Source organism: Oryctolagus cuniculus, chromosome 8 (genome assembly GCF_051225735.1).
Source record: "Oryctolagus cuniculus isolate XC-2025 breed Fujian yellow rabbit chromosome 8, ASM5122573v1, whole genome shotgun sequence".
In the NCBI taxonomy this organism is placed as follows: Eukaryota; Metazoa; Chordata; class Mammalia; order Lagomorpha; family Leporidae; genus Oryctolagus; species Oryctolagus cuniculus.
Genome location: NC_142874.1, coordinates 21148590 through 21170263, shown reverse-complemented (window position 1 = coordinate 21170263; position 21674 = coordinate 21148590). Strand labels below are relative to the sequence as shown.

Genomic DNA, 21674 nt, shown 5'->3' with positions numbered 1-21674 from the left:
GCCTCGCCGATGCTTCAACAGGAACACACTGATTATATGGGAGAGAGTAACTCAGAAGTGTATGTGGAAATGCATTTCAAAGAATGACCTTGTCTATGCACACACTGTTTCTAGTTGTATCATAAATACCTATAATGAAAAAGTGTGCATTCATCTGAATATGTTTAGCAGCGAAGTCACATACTACTTTAAGTCCACGTTTCCTCAGCACATGAGGCACTCTCATTTGTAAGGGCTACACTTACATTTGGTTAGAAAATGGTTCCATAGACTAGATCAACACACGATCTCTCTGATGCACACATCATTTGCAAGAGTGGCGTGGTAAGTCAAGTACATCATCTTATCTGTGCTTTGGTCTCAGGACACCATAAAACCTCCTGATCTGTGCTACCCTTGTGAAGACAGAGCAGGTGGAGTCATGGGAGGGGTGGCATTACTCTTGGGGTTAGCCCTGAGCTACAGGACATCACTCAAGCTTCTCCTGTGACACCTGGCAGGCTTGCGGTCTGGTTCTTAGCAAAGGAGTGAAATTCTCCCAGAGAACCTGGCACGCTGGCCCTAAGATCCCACCTCAGGGAACTCTCACCTGGGCTGGCAGCACTCTGCCCCGCAGTGGCGATGACTTGCCGGGTACTCTCTCCAATGTTTCTTTTGGATTTCATACAGCTCTTCTTAGACTTCTGGTCAACTGCAAATATTCTGGGATAACTTGCAATCAGAAACTCCACGAGGGAAAGCTGTGACACAAAAGGATGAACATGGGGTGCTCTTTTCCACTTGGCCTATTTAGGAGTCACAAGTCCTATGTGAACCGTGAACATCACAAAAATGTGAAATTCTGGATTCTAACAAAAATTTGCACTTGACAGTAACACATACGAACCAGTTTTATCTCATAAATGACAGTTACACTTCCAAGAATACTATGTAACTTGTCCAAAAACATTTCTCATTAGAAGACCAACATATTTTGTGGCCTAGTTGAATGGCTAATATTTTGATATCACTCGCTTCTTTGGCAAGAATGCAAATCCTGACTTTCACTTTTCCAACACAAACAAACAGGGTACTCATTACCTTTCTCCTTATTTCATCTTCGAGGGCTGGGCTTCTTGAAGTAGATCGCCAGACACACAGAAGGCTCGGGGTGATGCACAAAGCTAACTTTGATGTAGTCATCTGATTGTATGATGCATTACATGAGATTGCATATAATGATGAAAACAAGTGTCTTATGAGAGCTGTGTTAGTTCTGGGCAGATGGGCTAAAAGCCTAAACACAAAAAAATGCAGTCTTATAACAAGTCATTTTCCTCAGGAATTTGTAGATAAAAAAAAGGAAATACAGTAGTTTTAATGCCATTGACATAATCCAATGAAAATACAGACAAAAGGAGCTGTAAGTCTTAAAAAAAATTCCTATGCTTTTTTTGCTGAAATCACAATGTGTTTTCATTTGGGATAACTTTGTAAATATCTAATTGAACACAGGTATATTAAAAACAGATGTTGTGTTACAGAATGTTCTCAGGTGAGAGCTTACTGAGGAAATTCAACAGCAATTAATTGAAAGCATTGCCCTTCTTTGAAAGGTAATAGTACAAGAATGCTGCCTCAAGACAAGAGTCTAAAGCAGTGATGGAACAAACACATCCCGGGCATGAATACATACAAAAGCGCTTGACTGACTTCAATTCTATAAGCACACACAGAGATCTGCACTTAGTTGCTTCTGACAATATGACGGTCAGACCAGTGGTCAACTGTTCTTGTAGCATGTCTCTGACACCAGCGGACTTCCTCCCCACCGATGTCATACATTCAGAATGTGTACAATATCAACAACTCCATAATAACATTTGGGGAGAAATAAGAACTCAATGACAATGGTAGAGTCTACATGTCTTCTGATTCTGGCTGTGGTGTGTGGGACTACAAGAACCCTCTTCACAATGTGCACTCTTCTAGTGGTTCATGCTCGAGAGCAGAAAATCTTTTTCTCAGACTATGTCGGTTGCCTTCTGAGGCATGTCTGGAATGCAGTACCAATTATATAGAATCACCTCTGGATGTCTCTGGCCTCCTCGTCATTCCCTTTATCAAGAACATCCAGCCACTGATCATAGAGGTCGGTTGAAAAGAGAGTGCCAGGAAAGGCTCGAAGACACTCCTTATAGAGATTAAAAAAGAAGTTATATCAATTTGTTGGCAAATATAGACTTGAGAAATTACAAAGAAAACATTTAATTGCAATATTTCATTTAATCTCCGCTTTTTCTCTAGACGTTCAAACTGTGACCTCCATAGAGTTTGGCCTCTAATTCCCACCATTGTGTACATGCAGAAACGGGTGCTTCCATTTCTTCTGACTTACTCTAGAGGTGTACACAGTCTGAGAAGTTTTGGAAGGGAAGAAAAACCTCATCTTATTGTCTCAATCATCTTTTGGAGGGTAGTTATTATGGCATAGTGGATTAATCTGCTGCCAGGGATGCCATCAACTCTTATCAGAGGGTCACTTCAATTCCTGGCTGCTCTACTTCTGATCCAGCACATTGCTAAAGTGCCCGAGAAAGCAGTGGGTAACTGCCCAAGTACTTGGGGCTCTGCCCTACTTCAGAGACCTGAAACAAGTTTTCGGTTCTGGCTTCAGGTTGGCCCAGCCCAACCTGGGCCACTCAGAAAACATGTGGAAGATTGACATCTCTGTATGAGCATGTGTGTGTGTTTGTGTCATTGTAAGCTTATTTATTTATGTAAAAGATGGAGTTGAAACACACACACACAGAGGGAGAGAGGGAGAGAGGGAGAGAGGAGAGAGAGAAAGAAACAGAGAGACAGTGAGGGAAACAGAGACAGAGAGGAATCTTCCATACACGAATTTACTCTGCAAATGTCCACATTGAATCCGGAAGCCAGGAACTCCACCCAGCTCTGCTATGTGAGTGGCAGGGACCACAGTATTTGGGCCATCTTTGGCTGCCTTCCCATGTCCATTCGTGGTAAGTTCATCCAGAACCAAGCAGCTGGGACTCAAATCAGTGCACATACAGGTTGTCTGTGTTGCAGGTAGTAGGTAAATGCACTGCGCTACATTTCCAGACCCATACGTGTCTCTCTCTTTCACTCTGCCATTCAAATATATAAAACAAATCTATATAGTCTTCTTTGCCTATATTTTAGCAAAATAGTACAAACTGACAAATCTGCTTATGGGTCATCCTAAATCATATTATGCACTGTGGACATGTAAACATACATACTTCACATTTTGATTTCAGACTAATCCTTTTAAGTCTTAGCAGCAAAGGTTCCGAACCAAATGAACTAAATATACACACATGTACTCACAGAAAATAGGAAGTAAGGACTGGACATTTTGACTATGTCTGTTCCCTGGGGCAAAATACTCTCCTAATAGCCTCATTCTACTTTCCTTTTCACTAGCTCATTGATCAACTCTTTACAAATATAACCAGAAGATGGTGGGATTTATATTTCCAGTTCATATCCCCTTGCTAGCTTTCTTTCCACTGGTCTCACTATATGGCCCATGACACTTTTCAATAGCAGTGAGTGTAGGAAATGCCTCTCAGTAAGTGTTGTGTTCATAATCCAGACATTGCTCACTCATTCTAGTAGTTCTTGAGTAGTCATTTATGTCATATCCAGTTTGGACTACTGGGGATAGAACAGTGAAGAAAACGGACAAAATCCAAGCCCTCTTATACCCTGACTATGTCACTGGCGTCCAATACTCTCCCACTGTAGTTACAGCCTTTGACTGTCTCCCAAGGAGTATGTCCAGTATGTGTGGAGCTCTGAATGATGGGGAAGTCTGGGATGGCTCAGGAGCAGCTTTGTCTGCTGGGTACTTACTTCCATGCACGTGGGGTATGTGTCCTCTCTTGGCTTTCCCTGTGCTGCAGGATGACTAGACGGGGCATGTTGTGGAAGTCACACTGTGAGCCAAGGAGATCATGTGAAGACGATTTGCTGTTGCACCTCTGCTTCTAGGGAGCTCAATGGCAAATCCAACTCCATGACTGTATTTATGTTTAGCCTGGACCAACTCTCCAGGTGATTCCCATGGTATTTATCAAAAATCAGACTCCAAAGTCCTCAGAGGGGTAACCACTATATCTTGTTGAAAAATGACATCAACTTCATGTACAACAGAAACAACACAAACATGTGACTGTCTAACCTAGTGTATATTTTTATGATCTGAGTGATGTACGTGTGGGCCCGGAAGTCATTACAGAAGTGTAACCATTTAACATGTGGCCAAGCATTGATGGAGGGTAAGGAAAGAGCAAGTGTACTGAGCGTTTCAAAGAATGTAAGGATATTTTTTGTAGTGATTACGGCATTGCCAGATTTTTGTTTCACAGCTGCTGAAATGACCAACAATTCAATTTTCCCTTACAGAAATGTACCTGGATACTTGTGATTTTACCATACAATTTTGAAATACATGTGTATTTTGCATCACCTTGGATTTTAGAATTCTTTGCTCAGGGATGGCACTGTTTCGCAGCAGGTTAACGCCTTGGCCTGAAGTGCCAGAATCCCATATGGTATGGGTGCCGGTTCAAGGCCCGGCTGCTCCTCTTCCGGCCAGGTTCTCTGCTATGGCCTGGGAAAGCAGTGGAAGATGGCCCAAGTCCTTGGGCCCCTGCACCCACGTGGGAGACCCAGAGGAGGCTCCTGGCTCCTGGCTTCAGATCGCTGCAGCTCTGGCCATTGCGGCCAATTGGGGAGTGAACCATCGCATGGAGGACTTCTCTCTCTCTCTCTCTCTGCCTCTCCTCTCTCTGTAATTCTGACTTTCAAATAAATAAAAAAAGAGAATTCTGTGCTCAATGGGCAGAGGCACAGAGAGCGAGACACACATGCACATACACGCACACTGTTCATGAATGAGGAAGAGAGACAGAGAGAGATCCTACATAAATGAATGGCTGCAATATCCAGTTCAGACCCTGGTTGAAGCCAAGAGCATCATCCTTGCCTCTCACATGGGAGGCAAGAACCTCAGTACCTTGGCCATCTTCCACTGCCTTCCCAGATGCATTAACAGGATGCTGGATCAGCAGCACAGCAGCCAGGACTTGAATTGGGGCTCTGATATACGACGCCAGCATTCCAACCCCCAGCATACCCTGCTATGCCAAACACAGGCCCAACATTTTAAAACTTCTAACCTAGCTTTGCCTGCTGCAACACTTTCAAAGTCAGATTCACAAGCTGAGCTTTGTGCTGGGGCTCGTTACTATGTAACTATAACTAGGAGTATTGGCTTAAGTACAATGGAAATGAACATAAGATGCCAACAGTAGTCAAAATGAAGGCAGCTCCAAATAGCAGAGTCCTGACACCACGTGTGAAGCAAAGGCATAAGAGACAGGGGAAAGAATGGCAATGAAAAGAATGGAATTTTCTTGGCATTTGTATGTATTTTTAATTCATTTTAAGAGCAATGTTTGCTTATTGTGGAAAACACCTAGAATGGTTTTCAAAATTTCAAATAAAGTTTCTTTGGGAAACTCTGATGTCATTAGGAAGACACTGTCAAATCTGGCAAATGCAGGAGATTTGTACTGGCCAAAATTCTATATGAATAACCAGGGTTTATTTGGAAGATGCTTGGGCAATTATAACTATGCTAGCATAATTCTACATGGAGCATTCAGATGAGGACAGCAAGCATGGAGTCTGAAGACTGGGAAAGCTATCTAACAAGCAGAGTCTGTCCAATGAAGGGAGTAGCTGCCTACAACCTGGAGTTTCTGATGTGTTTTTCAGTTTCTCAGACGCTTAACTGATTAGGCCTACTGCTCTTCTTGAGATGTCATGAGGAATGAAACCCATCACACAGCTTCCATATTGTGCATAGATGATGCCAGAATCCCCCTACCTTTAACAGTGTTGCTAACACAAGTGGCGATTCATTGCCCCAGTCGCCTCTATCTCCTGTGTTAAATCTTTCCTTTAGGGCTATAAATGACTTTATGTCACCAACTTTTTGAAAAATATTCTCTGTCTTTGGCCCTTTCTGCTTGATAATACGAATCACTTCCTGTGGAAAAGAAAAAGGAAAACTAATTAAAGGACATTTCATATCCACAAGCCCAGAACAAAAGCTAGCCCCCTGTAGAGAAGAGTATGGGAACTGACACAGCAGCAGCTGAAGTGAGGGAAGAAAATTTTGTTCAGTGTCTCTAAATATATGTTCAACCCATCCATCTGATCTGTGTCCACCCACTAAATTGTTTTGAATGCTGGCTTTAACCTAGTTTCCTTTTCAAGGAATGAAACTTGTACACCAAACTTCTCTGCTTCAAGCTTTTAGTGAATCACTCTCTCCTGTTTTACCATGCTGTTCTCATTATTTCCTAGTACTGATGGCCTTTCCCAACTAGGAAAATCTCGTTGCCACACTTGTTGCCAAACTTGTTGACTTTCATGTCCTTCTGCCTCATCTTCATGCCAAGAGGGGAACAGGAGTGTCACAGTCAGGTATCTCCAGGAATCTGTCATCTATTAGGTCCCTTACTTTTCATGAGACCTTGGGCATAGGACATCACCTTACTCATGCTTTCCTTTTATCCATGAATGATGTCACAGTGATGAGGATCCTAGCAACTCCTTCAACTTGTGAATGCTGCAAGGGCTGGGGCACCATCTAGCATGGAACTAACTTGATACATTCCTCCCCACCTCGCAAAAAATGCCCTACATCTAGCATAGTGTATGTAGATGTGCTGGACAATCAATGTGCCAACTCTTAAATGCCCTCCTGGGAAATAACATAGGCCACGTTCTGTGGCTTTCCTCTGACACATTCTCTTATGATAGAAGGATACATAAATGGCAGGTGATCCATCTAATCATCTGAAATACAAACCACGCCCACAGTGAGGGACGTTGAGTTCTAAGTTTGAGTCATCTAGACAAAAAGGAAATGAAGGAACACTTCAAGGAAGAGGCTAAAAGGGGAACATGGGGGGATGTCGACTCCAAGAGATTCAGAAACATTCCTTTTGCTGTGTGTGAGCAGGTGACTGGGTAACATCGCTGAAACCAGCAGAATAAACGGAACGGTTCTTTCTCCTGTTGCCTTTGAAGTAAGACCACGATAACTGAGCTGACTGTTCTTCTTTGAGGTCACATTAAGAAGGCATGTCAGCCAAAGCCAGGGACTGACAAATGATGGCCTCATTTGAAACACTTTTGGATGATGACACCAAGCCCTCAGAACGCTCACTCCTGAGGAGGGCTTCAGAAGATCAAAATGATACCTACCCAGAGTGTGAGGGTCAGGTCCTCAACACCAGACACTCTCAGGAGTGTTGGCACCGAAATAGCAGGAGGGGAGTCCTGGGGCAGGTCATTATGGCTTCTGGTAATGCCCCAGCAAGACAGACAGTTTGTGGGAAAGCCTGAGGAGAAAGTGAGACCATTAGCTGTAGAGGATCATTGACAGATTCTGTTTCCACCCTTTCCATTTGACAGGTGACTGTTTCCAGCCTTAGAAAAGACAGAAACTGATCCATTTGTGGTGTACAAGAGCTTACGATCTGAAATTGGCTAGTACCATCCACGTGACGTTCATGAACTTTTCTTCCCAATTTCCTATAAGCTGGCAGTTAGAATCAGGTGTTTAGCCTAATTGTTAAGATGCCCTAGGCTCATATCAGAGCATCTGGACCTGATGTCCATCTTTGGCTCCCAATTCCAGCTTCTTGCAAATGCAGGCCCTCTGAGGCAGTATGCATGGCTAACAAATTTGGGTTCCTACCTCTCACAAGCACAACATGGAATAAGTTCCCAAATTCCAGCTCTAGTCCTGCCTGTCACAAAGGAGACATGATGTAAATACCAGATTCCAGTTCTGTCCCTGGCCCATGGCCACGGCTGACATTTAGGGAGTGAATCAGAGGATAGGAAACTCAACTCAACTCTTCTCTTCTTTTCTCTCTCTCTCTCTCCTTCTCTTGTGCATGTGTGTGATGGTCTCTCAAATCAAACAATCAATTCATCAACCAGAAATGAAATATAAAGACTTGAGGAAGCTGCTCAGGTTCAATTCTGGCAGTGCTACCTACAGTTTTTGCTTTTTATTTTTTTTGCATAATGAGACACCTCACATTGAGTTATACACATCCTCTTAAGTTTACCCAGTGGAGTCAGGTGTCAGAACTCATTTGAAAAGCAAAAAAATACAGTTGACATTCAAACTAAGTGGAGTCTCATAATCTACTTCATGCTAAGTCACCTTTCCCTATGAGATTTCCTGTTTGGTAGTCTGAATGCCCAACCACCAGCAACTCACTCCCATCAAAGAGATCTGCACTTCATGACACAAGCTCCCTGATATCACTCAACCAGCCTCTACCTCCCTCACTCTTCAGGGTTACAAAGCTTAACCTGTTCCCCAGGTGATTTGATTTCACCTTCTTCACTTGGTTCCCAAATGAGTGGCAGGATCCCGTGGGGCCTTGTTCCTTGTGCCACCCTGCCAAGCTATACAGCCTATATTTTAGCTACCCATCAAGCTCTGCCAACTGAACGCTGAAGAGGAATTTTCCACAGAAAAGAGGATCACCAAGGAAAACATGAGTTTGGAGTATCTACTGCTCAGCTGTGCACGTTTTCTTAAGAAGGCACCTAAACTTTTCTTCTTAAATGACCGATCTATGCTGAATATCATAAAAGGCACCAGAGGAGTCAAGGTGCAGTGTGATAGACAGATGGGTGAAGTTGCCAAAAACAATCTGTTTTTTTTTTTTTTTTTTAAGATTAATTTTGACAGAATTACAGAGAGAGGTAGAGACAGAGAAAGGACTTCCATCCACTGGTTCACTCCCCAGATGGCCACAACGGCTAGAGCTATGCTGACCCGAAGCCAGGAGCCAGGAGCTTTTTCTGGGTCTCCCACATGGGTGCAGGGGCCCAAGGACTTGGGTCATCTTCTTCTGCTTTCCCAGGCCATAGCACAGAGCTGGATCGGAAGAGGAGCAGCCGGGACAAGAACTGGTGCCCATATGGGACAGCTGCGCTTCAGGCCAGGGCTTTAACCCGCTGTGCCACAGCACCGGCCCCCTCCCCAAATATCATTCATCAGCCATCTTCTTGGCATTTCTGGGCCCCTGAATGCATCACCATCAGACAAACAAGGGAGGGCAATCCTCATGGTGCTATATCACTGAGGAAGCCAGGATAGGCTCCAAGATGTGCCACTTCATCAGCCAGTCCAGTTACTCAATTCTTTGGACTTTCCTTTGACTCAACTTGTTTAAGAATGATGCTATCTACACCTCATTGCACTAATATAATGTATTACTCAGCATGGCACACAACTCATCACAACCGTGAAGAGAATTACTTTCTTCTGTAATCATTTACAATCAAATGGTGTAAGGGATCCCACACATCAGTTTCCTCACCCTAAAGTAAACTTTATCTCCATTCTCTTTCTGGTTAGTTAGTACTCTCCAGATAGCATGCAGTCACAAAGTAATCCAACACCAAGCATTCAAAATTCCACCTTTTAAAAGGAGACAAGAAAAAAGCAAATGCCATCTCAAATGCAGGAGGCTGCTCATACATACTACCATATCCAACTCTTTCTTTAAAACAGGCAAGAATACATGGTTTAACTCGTGCGCAACCTGGTACACCTAGGACTCACCTGATTTCATTATTTAAAAATCTATTGGGACATAATCCACTACTTAGTTGTCACACAGCTAAGCAATGAAGCATCATGCTCCATACCTTGATATGAATCTATACATCCAGAACATATGGGAACAGAGAGAGATGAGTGCCATTACAATCTTTCTCAAACAAAAATACTTTCGGTGCTTAGCTGAGGCTTTCATAAGGTACATTATTTACTGAGAGCGCATGCTGCTTCTGTGACCAATGGAAACAGCAGCCATTTTCCATGAGACACGTTGCATAATTCAACAAGCTCACTTCAAAAACACTGAGCCTTTCTGACACTCCTGGCGATACTTCTGGTGGTGGCATTCTCTTGCCCAAATGGGGGTTGTGGATGTTTACAAAGTTCAGATTCACAATCTTGCATAGGAGCAACATTTATAGAATATTGCTATATGCTCAAAATTACAACCAAAAACACATTTATAAGCTATATAAATCACAGAATATCCTCACAAGAAAAGTACGAACACCATTCACAGTGGAAATCATTATATTCTTGCCACAATATTTCCCACCTTACTAAAAACTGTTCTTCAGAGAAAGGTCTCTCAAAAGAATATTGACAAGTAGGGAGAGACTGGAAAGCAAAAAGCTGAAACATCCCTGATCGTAACTGTTCAGTCCATGTCTGGTCTAGATATGCATCTGAAGCCTGGAGGAAGTCAGCATGCCGTGGGCATAATGAAGAGATCAATTCAGGAAGCAACCCCCTAGCCACTTCAGCCCAAGCCAGAAGAGATCCAAATTCAATGCCACAGTTTCTCACCATCCTGGAGATCTTCCATATAAGGTAAGTCTAAGGCATGCAGTACATTGATTACTTCCTGCTCTCACTCCAGGTTCAGGGTTACCCTCTGGAATGCTTAGTCTTCATTTCCAGGCCTTCACACATGATGCTCTTCATTGTAAAGATTTATTTGTAATACAGAATAACACACAGAGAAAGACATCTTTCATCACTGTTTTTTTCTCAAATGGCCACAACAACCAGGGACAGGGCTGGAGATTAGAACTCCACCTGGGTCTCCCACATGCGAGACAAAGGACCCAGGTATTTGGGTCATTTTCTGCTTCCTTCCCAGGCACATTCTGATAAAGCCAGCGAGCTTCATCCGAACTGGGAGAGCCAGGACTCAAGCCAATGCTCTGATGTGGATTGCAGGATGCAGCTTAACCCACTGTACCATGATGCCAGGCCACAAGAAACTTCTCTCTACAGACACATAAGTTTGTGCATGCATTATTTTATGGAGCAAATGCTCAGGGTATCCAGAGGAGACAAAAGTTCTAATGTAGAAGAACCACCACAATCCTCCTGGAAGTGAGATGGGTTCTGACTTTGAACAGTTTCTCTAAGCCTGGTTCTTGGTGAGTACTGGGTCCCTGTACTTATGCACACCTCCTCCCTCATGGAGAACAGCTCTCTGTCATGAATTTTTTTCTCAGGAATGCATGGATGAGCAGAGAGCAGAACCCTGCTGGAAATTAGACTTACCGCACCGGCGCTGCCTTTTAGCCGTGTGCCTGGGCTTCAACACGAACTGGATCCCTCCATCAGACAAGATCTCCAGAACGGGATCCTCCATGCTCAGGGCGGAGGTGGACTTCCCCGGTTCCTGATTATGAAAGGCAGCTCGATGGTAGCTTGCTTGGATAGCATATGGACACTCATGCCCTAGGCAGAGAGAAATCTCAATACACATCAGGCTGATGGTGACAGGTATGATCAAACATGCCTTGTTGTCAGTGTGGGTACAGCACCGGGGACAGCTCAAGTTCTCCTGGGGCTTCTGCAAGGAAGAGAGCTGTGTCTTGGGAGTGAGCATCAGGTGTGCTCTCTCTGGGGAGGCACTGCATAAAGCAGGCACCCAGGCAGAGGACCTTTCCAACGCAAACAGAAGTAGTAGCCCATTGCCTAGCTTAGAAGACCAAGATCCCTCAGTGCACTGCACACTGATGACTTGTTATTTCCGTTGTAAAGTAGAAGGCCTGCTAAAATCTGCCTTGACTCCAACTAGATTTTTAACGTCCTCATATGAGTAAACATGAGTAAACATCAGTGGTCTGCATTTTTTAAATGATTGGGCCATATATGTCATGAGTTGCTGTAACCTAGAATCTCTCTCCCACGATGTTAGATCATGAAAAGAGACTTCATTTCTCTGTCAGTTTTATAGCCTGTGATTCTCAAGAGCTCTGGGGCCATGGTCTGCTGTTACACTTCCCTCCTACTTTGGCCCTCTCGGGAGCCCCTCACAGCTCACTAGCTGAGGGAGTGCTGCAGAGTGTTAGAGACCCAGAGCCATCCTACCAACTGATGTTCACGGAGTACATGTAATGTCATTGCTTTCCTCTCTCATTTTTAAATTGCTGGCAACCCAAGAAATTCTCAAGATCCTCTGCTCCTGGTGGTTATTAGCAATTGGGATGTCCATGAAGACACCTCTGTCCCACATTGGACCACCTGGTTTGGTCCTTGATCATGGATCCTGACTGAAGCTCTCTGCAAATGCAGATCAGACCCTAAGATGCAGAGCTGTTGTCTTGAACACTGATGTTCCTGCCACTCACGTGCAAGACTGGACTGATGACCTGCCTTCTGGCTCCTGGCCCTTGCCCTAGGACACCTCCAATCTTCGTGGACCTTTAAGGATAGAACTAGCAATTTAACATTCTGTGTCTATTTTTGCCTCTCAAAAACTAAACTTCGAACATGTTTTCACGATTCTGTGCTGTCAAAGGGATTTTCTTTTCAACAACAAAGTGAAAGCTCCCTTTATTCAATTTCTGACATATTAGTTAAATTTTCCATTTCATGGGACATTAATACCCTGTTCAGAGCAAGAATTATAGCAACTTGTCTCTTTCATGGTAAAAGAAGCTTCTACAACTGCAATATTAACAAAACCAAACCATCGGCATAACCAGGACAGAAAAAGATGATCAGGAACTGAGAGCATATTAAACACACATCCATAATGACCGCTAGGAGTCACCAACGACAGATACACTCTTAGGATTTCTTGGAGCCAGTCACAGTGCATGCCATTGTTCGGGTCCAAATCATCCTCCAGAAAAAACATTTTACATAAACAAATGCCATCTACTCAATAAATTCATTTACAGTATTTGATTTGCACACTAACTCTACTGCTATCTTTATTTTAATTTTTTTTTATTTTTTGACAGACGGAGTGGACAGTGAGAGAGAGAGAGAGACAGAGAGGAAGGTCTTCCTTTTTGCCATTGGTTCACCCTCCAATGGCCGCCGTGGCCTGCGCGCTGCGGCTGGCGCACCGCACTGATCCGATGGCAGGAGCCAGGTACTTATCCTGGTCTCCCATGGGGTGCGGGGCCCAAGAACTTGGGCCATCCTCCACTGCACTCCCTGGCCACAGCAGAGAGCTGGCCTGGAAGAGGGGCAACCGGGACAGAATCCGGCGCCCTGACCGGGACTAGAACCCGCTGTGCCGGCACCGCAAGGCGGAGGATTAGCCTAGTGAGCCATGGCGCCGGCCTCTATTGCTATCTTGTTACAAAGATGTCAAAATTAAGGAGAAACATCATAAAATCGGTGGTTGGCTTTTGTCCTCAGATGTATTTAGCAATTCCTGAATTTTGAGACTGACAAAGTACATTCAGAAAGAACAGAAACTTTATTTTCAAATTTTGTAAGTGACTTGAAAACATTATAAATTACACATTAGTTCCTTTACATGACTGTTGAAAGAAGAATAGGAAGATTGCCCAGGTAAGTAATACTGTTTGATTTTCATAGAAATCACCAGCATTATATTACAAAGTCTATGACAAATAGTATGCCTCCCTTCCTTTCGAGGGCTTGTTTCTATGAGAGACACTGAAACACATGATGATTCATGAATGGTTTCTTCTTTATATAGGTTAATTCAACAACTATTTTAGGAGAAGTATAATGTTTTTATCAACAACCTCAAGATCAAGTGCTAGAAAATTCAACAAAAAGAATGGCTGAACTGTACATGTTTGTTCATCAAAAAACCTTTTAGGAGTTTGAATGTGATTATCTTAATTTTTAATCATGCTCAAATAACTTCTTGACATAATTTCACAATAAATATATATGTGTTTGCAGATGACATGCATGCATGTATACACACACACACACACACACACACACATTCATAAACACAGGGGAACCAGAAACTCCACTAAAAGACTACTGGAACTCATAAGAGAGCTTGGTAAAGTTGCAGGATATAAAATCAATGCAAAAAAGTAATAGACTTTGTGTACCCAGACAATGCCAAGCCTGACAAAGAACTGGTAAGATCAGTCCCATTCACAATAGCTACAAAAATGTCAACACCTTGAAATAAACTGAACCAAGAAGGTGAAAGATCTCTACAATGAAAATTATTGAGCATTAAAGAAATAGAAAACAGACAAAAATGGAAAAATCTTCCATGTTCATGGATCAGAAGACTTATCATCATAATGTCCATATGAAAGAAAGAAATTTACAGATTCAATGTGATCCAATGAAAATACCAAAGGCATTCTCCTCAGATCTAGAGACTATGATGCTAAAATTCATACAGAAAAACAAGAGAGCCCAACAAGCTCAAACAATACTAAACAACAAAAGCAAAACTGGGAGCATTACAATACTAGATTTAAAAGCATACTACAGGGGCCAGCACTGTGGTGCAGTGGGTTAACACCCTGGCCTAAAGTGCCGGAATCCCATATGGATGCCGGTTCAAGACCCCGCTGCTGCACTTCCAATCCAGCTCTCTGCTATGGCCTGGAGAAGCAGCAGAAGATGGCCCAAGTCCTTGGGCTCCTGCACCCACGTAGGAGACCTGGAAGAAGCTACTGGCTCCTGGCTTTGGATCAGCACAGCGCCGGCCGTTGTGGCCAACTGGGGAGTGAACCATCGGATGGAAGATCTCTCTCTTTCTCTGCCCCTCCTCTCTCTGTGAAACTCTGACTTTCAAATAAGTAAATAAATAAATAAATCTTTTTTTAAAAAAGCATACTACTATAATCAAAACAGCTTGGATCTGACACTAAAATAAATACATAGATCAATGAAACAGAATAGAATCTTCATAAACCAATCCAACATGTACAACCAACTAATCTTTGGACAAATGAGCTAAAATCAATACCTACAGAATGGTCAGTATCTTCAACAAATGGTGCTGGAAAGTTGTATATACATGTGCAGAAGTATGAGGTAAGAACCCTACCTATATACCTATATACCCTATACAAAAGTCCACTCAAAATGGATCAAGAATCTCAATCTATGACATGATACCATCAAACTGCTAGAGAACATTGGAGAACCTCTGCAAGACACTGGCATAGGCAAACACCTCTTGAAAAAGACCCTGGAAGCAAGGAGATCAAAGCAAAAATACACAAATGGGATTACATCAAAGTAAGAAGCTTCTACAAAGGAAACACTCAACAAAGTGAAGAAGCAACCGACAGAATGGAATAAAACACTGGCAAACTATACAACAGATAAAGGATTAAGATCCAGAATCTATAAAGAGCTCAAGAAACTCAACAACAACAAAACAAGCAACCCAGCTACAAAATGCTCAAAGGACTTGAACAGGCATTTTTCAAAAGAGGACATTCACGTGGCCAAGAGACACAAGAAAAATCCTCAGGATCACTAGCTACCAGAGACATGCAAACAAAACCACCATGAGGTTTCACCTTACCTTAATTAAATTGGCTTTCATGCAGAAATCAACAAACAATAAATGTTGGTGAGGACGTAGGAAAAAGGTACCCTAATACACATCTGTGGAAATGTAGATTAATACAGCCATTATGGAACACAGTATGAAGATTCCTCAAAAACAGGAAAATAGACCTATCATGTGACCCAGCCATCCCACACCTGGGAATTTACCAAGGGAAAGGAAATCAGTGCACGAAAGAGTTATCTGTACCCCCATGTTTATTGTCGCTCAATTGCACAATAGCTAGGATATAAAATCAACCCAACTGTCCATCAACCAATGACTGGATAAAGAAAATGTGCTATATACATACTATTCAACCACAAAAAAGAACAACATTCTGTCTTTTGCAAGAAAATGGATGCATCGGAAAACCATTATATTTAGTTAAATAAGCCAGTCCCAAAAAGACAAATATCATATGCTTTCCTTGATCTGTGGTACCAAATAGAGTACAAAAATTTAATGTATATGAGTAAAATTCACATTTTGAGATGTGATTATTGTTTAAAGCCCTTGTCTGTAAATAATAACCTGTTCCTCTACTATTTAGAACAGTGTTGTTGTTCTTTCTTACTACTGGTAAATTTTTTACTTAGTGGAGGGTTAAGCATATGATTTTAAAGTAAACTGAAAGTATGTTATTATAAAACTTAAAAGAAAGAATAAGAAAGGAAGGAGGAGGGAGAGTGGTATACTTGGACATAGACCTGACAGATTTTGCAAGACTTAAAAATAGAGATTACCTATGAGACTAGAAATGGAAAGGGGAATACAAACCAGTATATGGGCATCAATCAAATGTTTGGAGAGATGAAATTCGACCCCATTTTCATTTCATTACAAAAAAAGAAAAAAAAAAGGACTATTCCAAGACAGTTGTGCTATCCACATGGAAAAGCAGAGAATAAAACTTCAGTTTCTTTTCCAACTACAACTTAAATTGCTGTATGAAGATATGTTGTCAGGCACCCAGGGTAGAGTATACACTTGGCAATTCCTTTTATAAATGAGTACTGACTACATGAGGTTGTTTTCTCCCTTGTAAAGATATTTAAGCTTAAGAACAAACAATGCATAGTCTGGAAATTAATAGTTACCATTTTGAAGCAATACATTTCATTTTTTATTTTGCTGGACACTTACCGATGAGCGGGTAAGAGGTCTTTCTCTGGTTTGAATAGACCCACAATTGGTAGTCCATTTCTGAGCCCTTAGAGACAAAAAGAACTAAGTATCACAAGTCTTTGTCAGGGCATACTTCAAGGATGTATTTCTTTTGTTTTTTAGAAAACTTTAATAAATATAAATTTTGAAAGCATTTTCCCCCCATAACCACCCTCCCACTCGCAAACCATCCCATCTCCTACTCCCTCTCCCAACCAACTCTTCAGTAAGATTCATTTTTAATTCTCTTTATATACAGAAGATCAACTTAGTATATACTAAGTAAAGATTTCAACACTTTGTACCCACACAGACATACAAAGCATAAAGTACTGTTTGAAGATAAGTCTTACCATTCATTCACATAGTACAACACATTAAAAACACAGATCCTACATGGGCAGCAAGTGCACAGTGACTCCTATTATTGATTTAACAGTTGACACTCTTATTTATGACGTCAGTAATCACCCGAGGCTCTTGTCATGAGCTGCCAAGGCTATGGAAACCTCTTGGGTTCACAAACTCCGGCCTTATTAGACAAGGCCAGAGTCAAAGTGAAAGTTCTCTCCTCCCTTCAGAGAAAGGTGCCTCCTTCTTTGATGGCCTGTTCTTTCCACTGGGATCTCACTCACAGAGATCTTCCATTTAGGTCATTTTTTTGCCACAGTGTCTTGGCTTTCCATGCCTGAGAAACTCTCATGGGCTTTTTAGCCAGATCAAGGATGTATTTCTTTAGCATTTCTACATTTCCAAACAAGAAAATAATTGGGACCAGTGCCAATGCTATTCGAGTTAACAGGACTGACCGAAATAACTTCGGTCCCTTTCTGAGCCTCCAAGACTACACCCCAGATTCATGCCATATGACTTTTGACAAGGATCACAATGCTATTATCCCAAGTGACCTAAGGAATAAAGAATCATATTTATGCCACTTCACTAGTAAAGGTAAGTCTAATCCTGATCATTCCACTCTCAGCTATCTCCAGTCTCTTTGAAGAATGCTGTGTTTTACTGGATTTAGCTGGCTTTCTATCATCTACACAAGAGACCTGGATTAAGTTCTCAGCTCCAGGCATCAGCTCTACTGCTGCTGTAGGCACTTGTCGAGTGAAACCATAGACATAAACTCTTCTGTCTGTCTATGTCTCTCAAATAAAACAAGTTTTTAAAAAAGACATGTATGTGGTGTGCACACACATTCCCCGAAGAGCAAGCTTTCATTCAACTCTTATCTTGCTCTTTAATAATTTATTAGAGGCACCAGATATATCATTCCCTGAATCAGCATCTAAGGCATACAGCTTTTATGCAGGTGTTCTTCATGTCCAAATTTACAAGGAGTGAGATTTTAGCATGGTGGTTTGAAGATGCCTGAGACTCACGCCACAATAGCTGGGTTCCAATCCAAGTTCTAGGTCCTGATTCCAGCTCCCTGCTAATGTGCATTCTGGGAAGCAGCTATGAATTCTCAAGTAACTGGGTTCCTGCCACCCACGTGGGGTACCTGAATCGTACTCCTGCATCCAGACCTTAGCTTCAGACCACCCTTAGGTGCTGTGGGCATCCAGAGATTGAACCAACAGAGGCGAGCACCCTCTCTATGTATTTCTGTGTCTTCCTCTCTCTGTGTCTGTCTTCATCCCTCTTGCTATCTCTGTCCTCTCCGACCCTCAAAAATTAAAAAAAAAATTCAACTAGACATGTCTATTAGGTTTGTGTACACTGAGATGATAGGTGTGGGATTGGAGAAACCAGAATATACAGAAATAGCAATCCAACAGACAAGGTTATTAGGAAGCATGTAAGATATTTTTGTGTGTATATATATATATACATTTATATATATACACACAAAAAAAATAAAATACATGACAATAGCAATCTGAAATTATACTCCAATTTCATTAAATTATGGCTTTCAGTTCACATGAAATTTAAAATCGGAACAGAAGAGCAATACCCATACAAAGACAAATACATCTCCAACGTTTTCCATTCCCACATGTGCACATGGTTCTGGGGACAAAATATATTGCTGCCTACAATTGGTCTCTTTGCCCGGAACTGTATTTTACAAATATACACTGTAAGCATGTGTGCATGTATCTGGATCAAAGGGAAAATATATTCATCTCAAAAACCAAAGTTGTTATTTAACTCAAAGTATCTTTCAGATTACTTACACTTAATCCTAGCACTGGTAGTGCCATATGGATAACGTCACTCACTGTGTCTAAATTGGTAACTGTTATAATTCCAGACTGTAAAAGGGAAAAGAAGAAAAAACTGCTGATACAGGAGAATGTTAAAGTATATGGTTACATAATTATGAAACTCTTGGTTTCAGGGTAAAGTTTGAGTAATGACAAAGCAAAATACATATGAAGCACCAAACCTTAATGATAACTGATTTTTATTACTTTACGTAACACAAAGCCAGAAGAAAGAATTTCAATTAATTAACATGTTTCTAATAGAGGAGTTATGATACTAAAAATATAACTGCTTAGGCCCAAACAGAAAGAACCTCAATTCAGAAAGAGCCTAACACCCAAAGACTATTTCCATCATGCAGGGAATAGTTCAACAAGGAGTCAGTCTCTCTCCTTCTCTTGATGAGTTGTGTTTTTATGTTTAGATTGATTTCTTTGCATACCATATATTCAGTCCTCGTCAAATGAGAGTAAGAACTGGCTCTCACAGGCATTCTTGCTCCATAAACCACTATGTAGGGAATACCTTCTCCTAGTCAGATCACCCTTTTTAGATTTTCATTGTCAAAATGTATTGAGACCATGAACCCAGAATTCAAGGCTGAAAATTCTAGACATCTGAGTTCTTTTTTGAGATACCCATAGAATTTTAAAACTGTACATGAACACTTTCACAGAATTTTTTAAGGAAAAAAACTCTTTTGAAGGATTACTCATCTTTTTCCAATTTATCTGGTTTGTAACATAATGGATTTTCATGGTATATGGAAATCATTAAATTCAAAATAAGCAGTACAAGGGTATGGGCCTTCTTTTCTGGTCCTGTTCTCTCTATGAACACATAGATGGAGCTGCTTATAAGCATGTAACTTAAACTATTCAATAATTAGAAAATATGGAAATGAGTTTCATTTCTTTTCCATATGAGATGTTACTCCATATATAACGGCCAGGGAAATGTGACCAGATCTCTAAGAGTTTCATATGAAAATTATGCAACAAAAGCAGCTATGTGCTCCAAGACATTAAAACAAATGTGCTGAAAATGAAAAAAAAAAATTAAAAAAAGTAGAGGCTGTCCCAGCACAAAAACAGAAGATATTTCAAAATGGGAACTTTAGCTGTGAAAAATATCTGAAAGAACAATGCAGTGGGTGGACTAAAAAGCACAAGTGAGATGGCAAATTGAAGACAATGAATTTGAAAATACATCAATTGGAAACAGTCAGTCTGAAAAAGGAAGAAAGGTATGATTGAAAAAATTAGAGCTTACTGCCCTAGTCCAGGAGAAGATAGTTTTTAAAAAGTGGAAAGAGTGTAGTCTCAGGGAAGAGTTGGGGAGAAAATGCCAGAGGAAACTCTACCAAAATTAGAGGGACATGGTGGACCTCCTGTGGATGGCACGGATGCCCACAACTTGGGACTCCAATAGCCGAGAGCCTGCCCAGCAACCGAGAGCCTACGCACTGGCATTGGAAAGTGAGGTGAGACCAGACAGTACTAGCAGTAGTCCAAGGCACTGGTGATTAAGCTGCAAAGAGAGCCTAGAGAAAACTTGGCTTGCAGCCCCAACGAGGAAAGTGTACTTTCCAAACTAGAAGAGAAAAAAAAGTATGGACACAATTTCTCTTTCCCCAATCACTTTACAATGCCATTCTGTAACAAGCCAATAGAGCAGGTGCCATTTTGGACATATGTAACAGCTGTGCCAGCTCGTGTCCATGCCCAGCAACTAGTTGAGTGGAGACCCCTGACTAGTGGGAAGAACTAACAGGGGGATAGGAGCCTGTGACTTTGTGAGGCTTCTCTACTGGGACTGTGAAAAAAACTGAGGGTGTGAGGCAGGATCCACGGTGAGGCTGGGACTTTGGGCACTCACACTGGGAGACTCCACAAGCTCAGGGCTTCCTGGTTACCTGGTGAGAGACATCGCTGGAGAATCTAAACTTACACTGAGGACTGCACAGATCCTTTGTGTGCTCCCTGCGACAGAGTGGATGAATATTATAGCCACTGGGGCTAGCGCTAAGGCACTGGTCTCCATTAAGGAGAGGAGCTCAGCTGAGCAGAAAAAATTTCCCTTCTGATAAAAAACAGAGAGAGAGATTTACTGTGCCAAACCTGGGTGTATCACCTCAGACATGCCCTTAACCCTGGAGAACTGAACAGAGCTCCCTGATCACACCCACTACAAGCTAGATATTCACTTAAAGTAGACATTCCACTTATCTACAGAGCCACAGTACACAGATAAAATCCACTAGACCAAAAAAAAAAAAAAAAAAAAAAAAAAGAAGAAGAAGAAGAAAAGGAAGAAACCAACAAGTATCTCCACACATGCCAAACAACAAACCCACCAATTCAAGAAACAAGAATAAGGAACACGACATGACACCCTGAAAAGAGTAAAACCCTTCAACAGTAGATTGTGAATACATTGAGGCAGAAGAAATGTAGGAAATGGAAGTTTAAAAATTGATCGTAAGATTACACAGAAGTTATCGGACACAAATGCACAAACTACTGAAATCTGTACAGGACATGAAATAAAATTTCCTCCATGAAATTGAGACCTTAAAGAGAAATCAAAATGAAATGAAGAATATAATAAAATGAATTAAAAATGCAGTGGGGAGCCTTAACAACATAATCAGTGAAGAAGAAAGAATATGGGCCGGCACCACGGCTCAATAGGATAATCCTCCACCTAGCGGCGCCAGCACACCAGGTTCTAGTCCTGGTCGGGGCACCGGATTCTGTCCCGGTTGCCCCTCTTCCAGGCCAGCTCTCTGCTGTGGCCTGGGAG

The 21674-nt window shown here is 41.7% G+C and overlaps 1 protein-coding gene across 25 annotated transcripts in view; it reads right to left on the bottom strand.

Annotated features, from left to right (window-relative positions):
- The window catches only part of LOC138843593 (rho GTPase-activating protein 20), a 51568-nt gene that overhangs the window by 6318 nt on the left and 23576 nt on the right, over positions 1-21674 (bottom strand). For 14 of the 25 annotated variants that reach the window (XM_089302107.1, XM_089302106.1, XM_089302111.1 and 11 more), the window contains 8 exons: positions 18839-18916; positions 16629-16695; positions 11234-11413; positions 7312-7448; positions 5924-6085; positions 2067-2173; positions 1081-1276; positions 590-740 (listed from right to left, as the gene is read on the bottom strand). In XM_089302107.1, the coding sequence (XP_089158233.1) occupies positions 590-740; positions 1081-1276; positions 2067-2173; positions 5924-6085; positions 7312-7448; positions 11234-11413; positions 16629-16695; positions 18839-18916 (1078 nt within the window). Of the gene's footprint in view, positions 1-543; positions 741-1080; positions 1277-2066; positions 2174-3882; positions 4147-5923; positions 6086-7310; positions 7449-9455; positions 9557-10504; positions 10637-11233; positions 11414-16628; positions 16696-18838; positions 18917-21674 lie in introns of those variants that run through there. The other 11 variants (XR_016211678.1, XR_016211681.1, XR_016211679.1 and 8 more) reach the window with 8 other exon arrangements.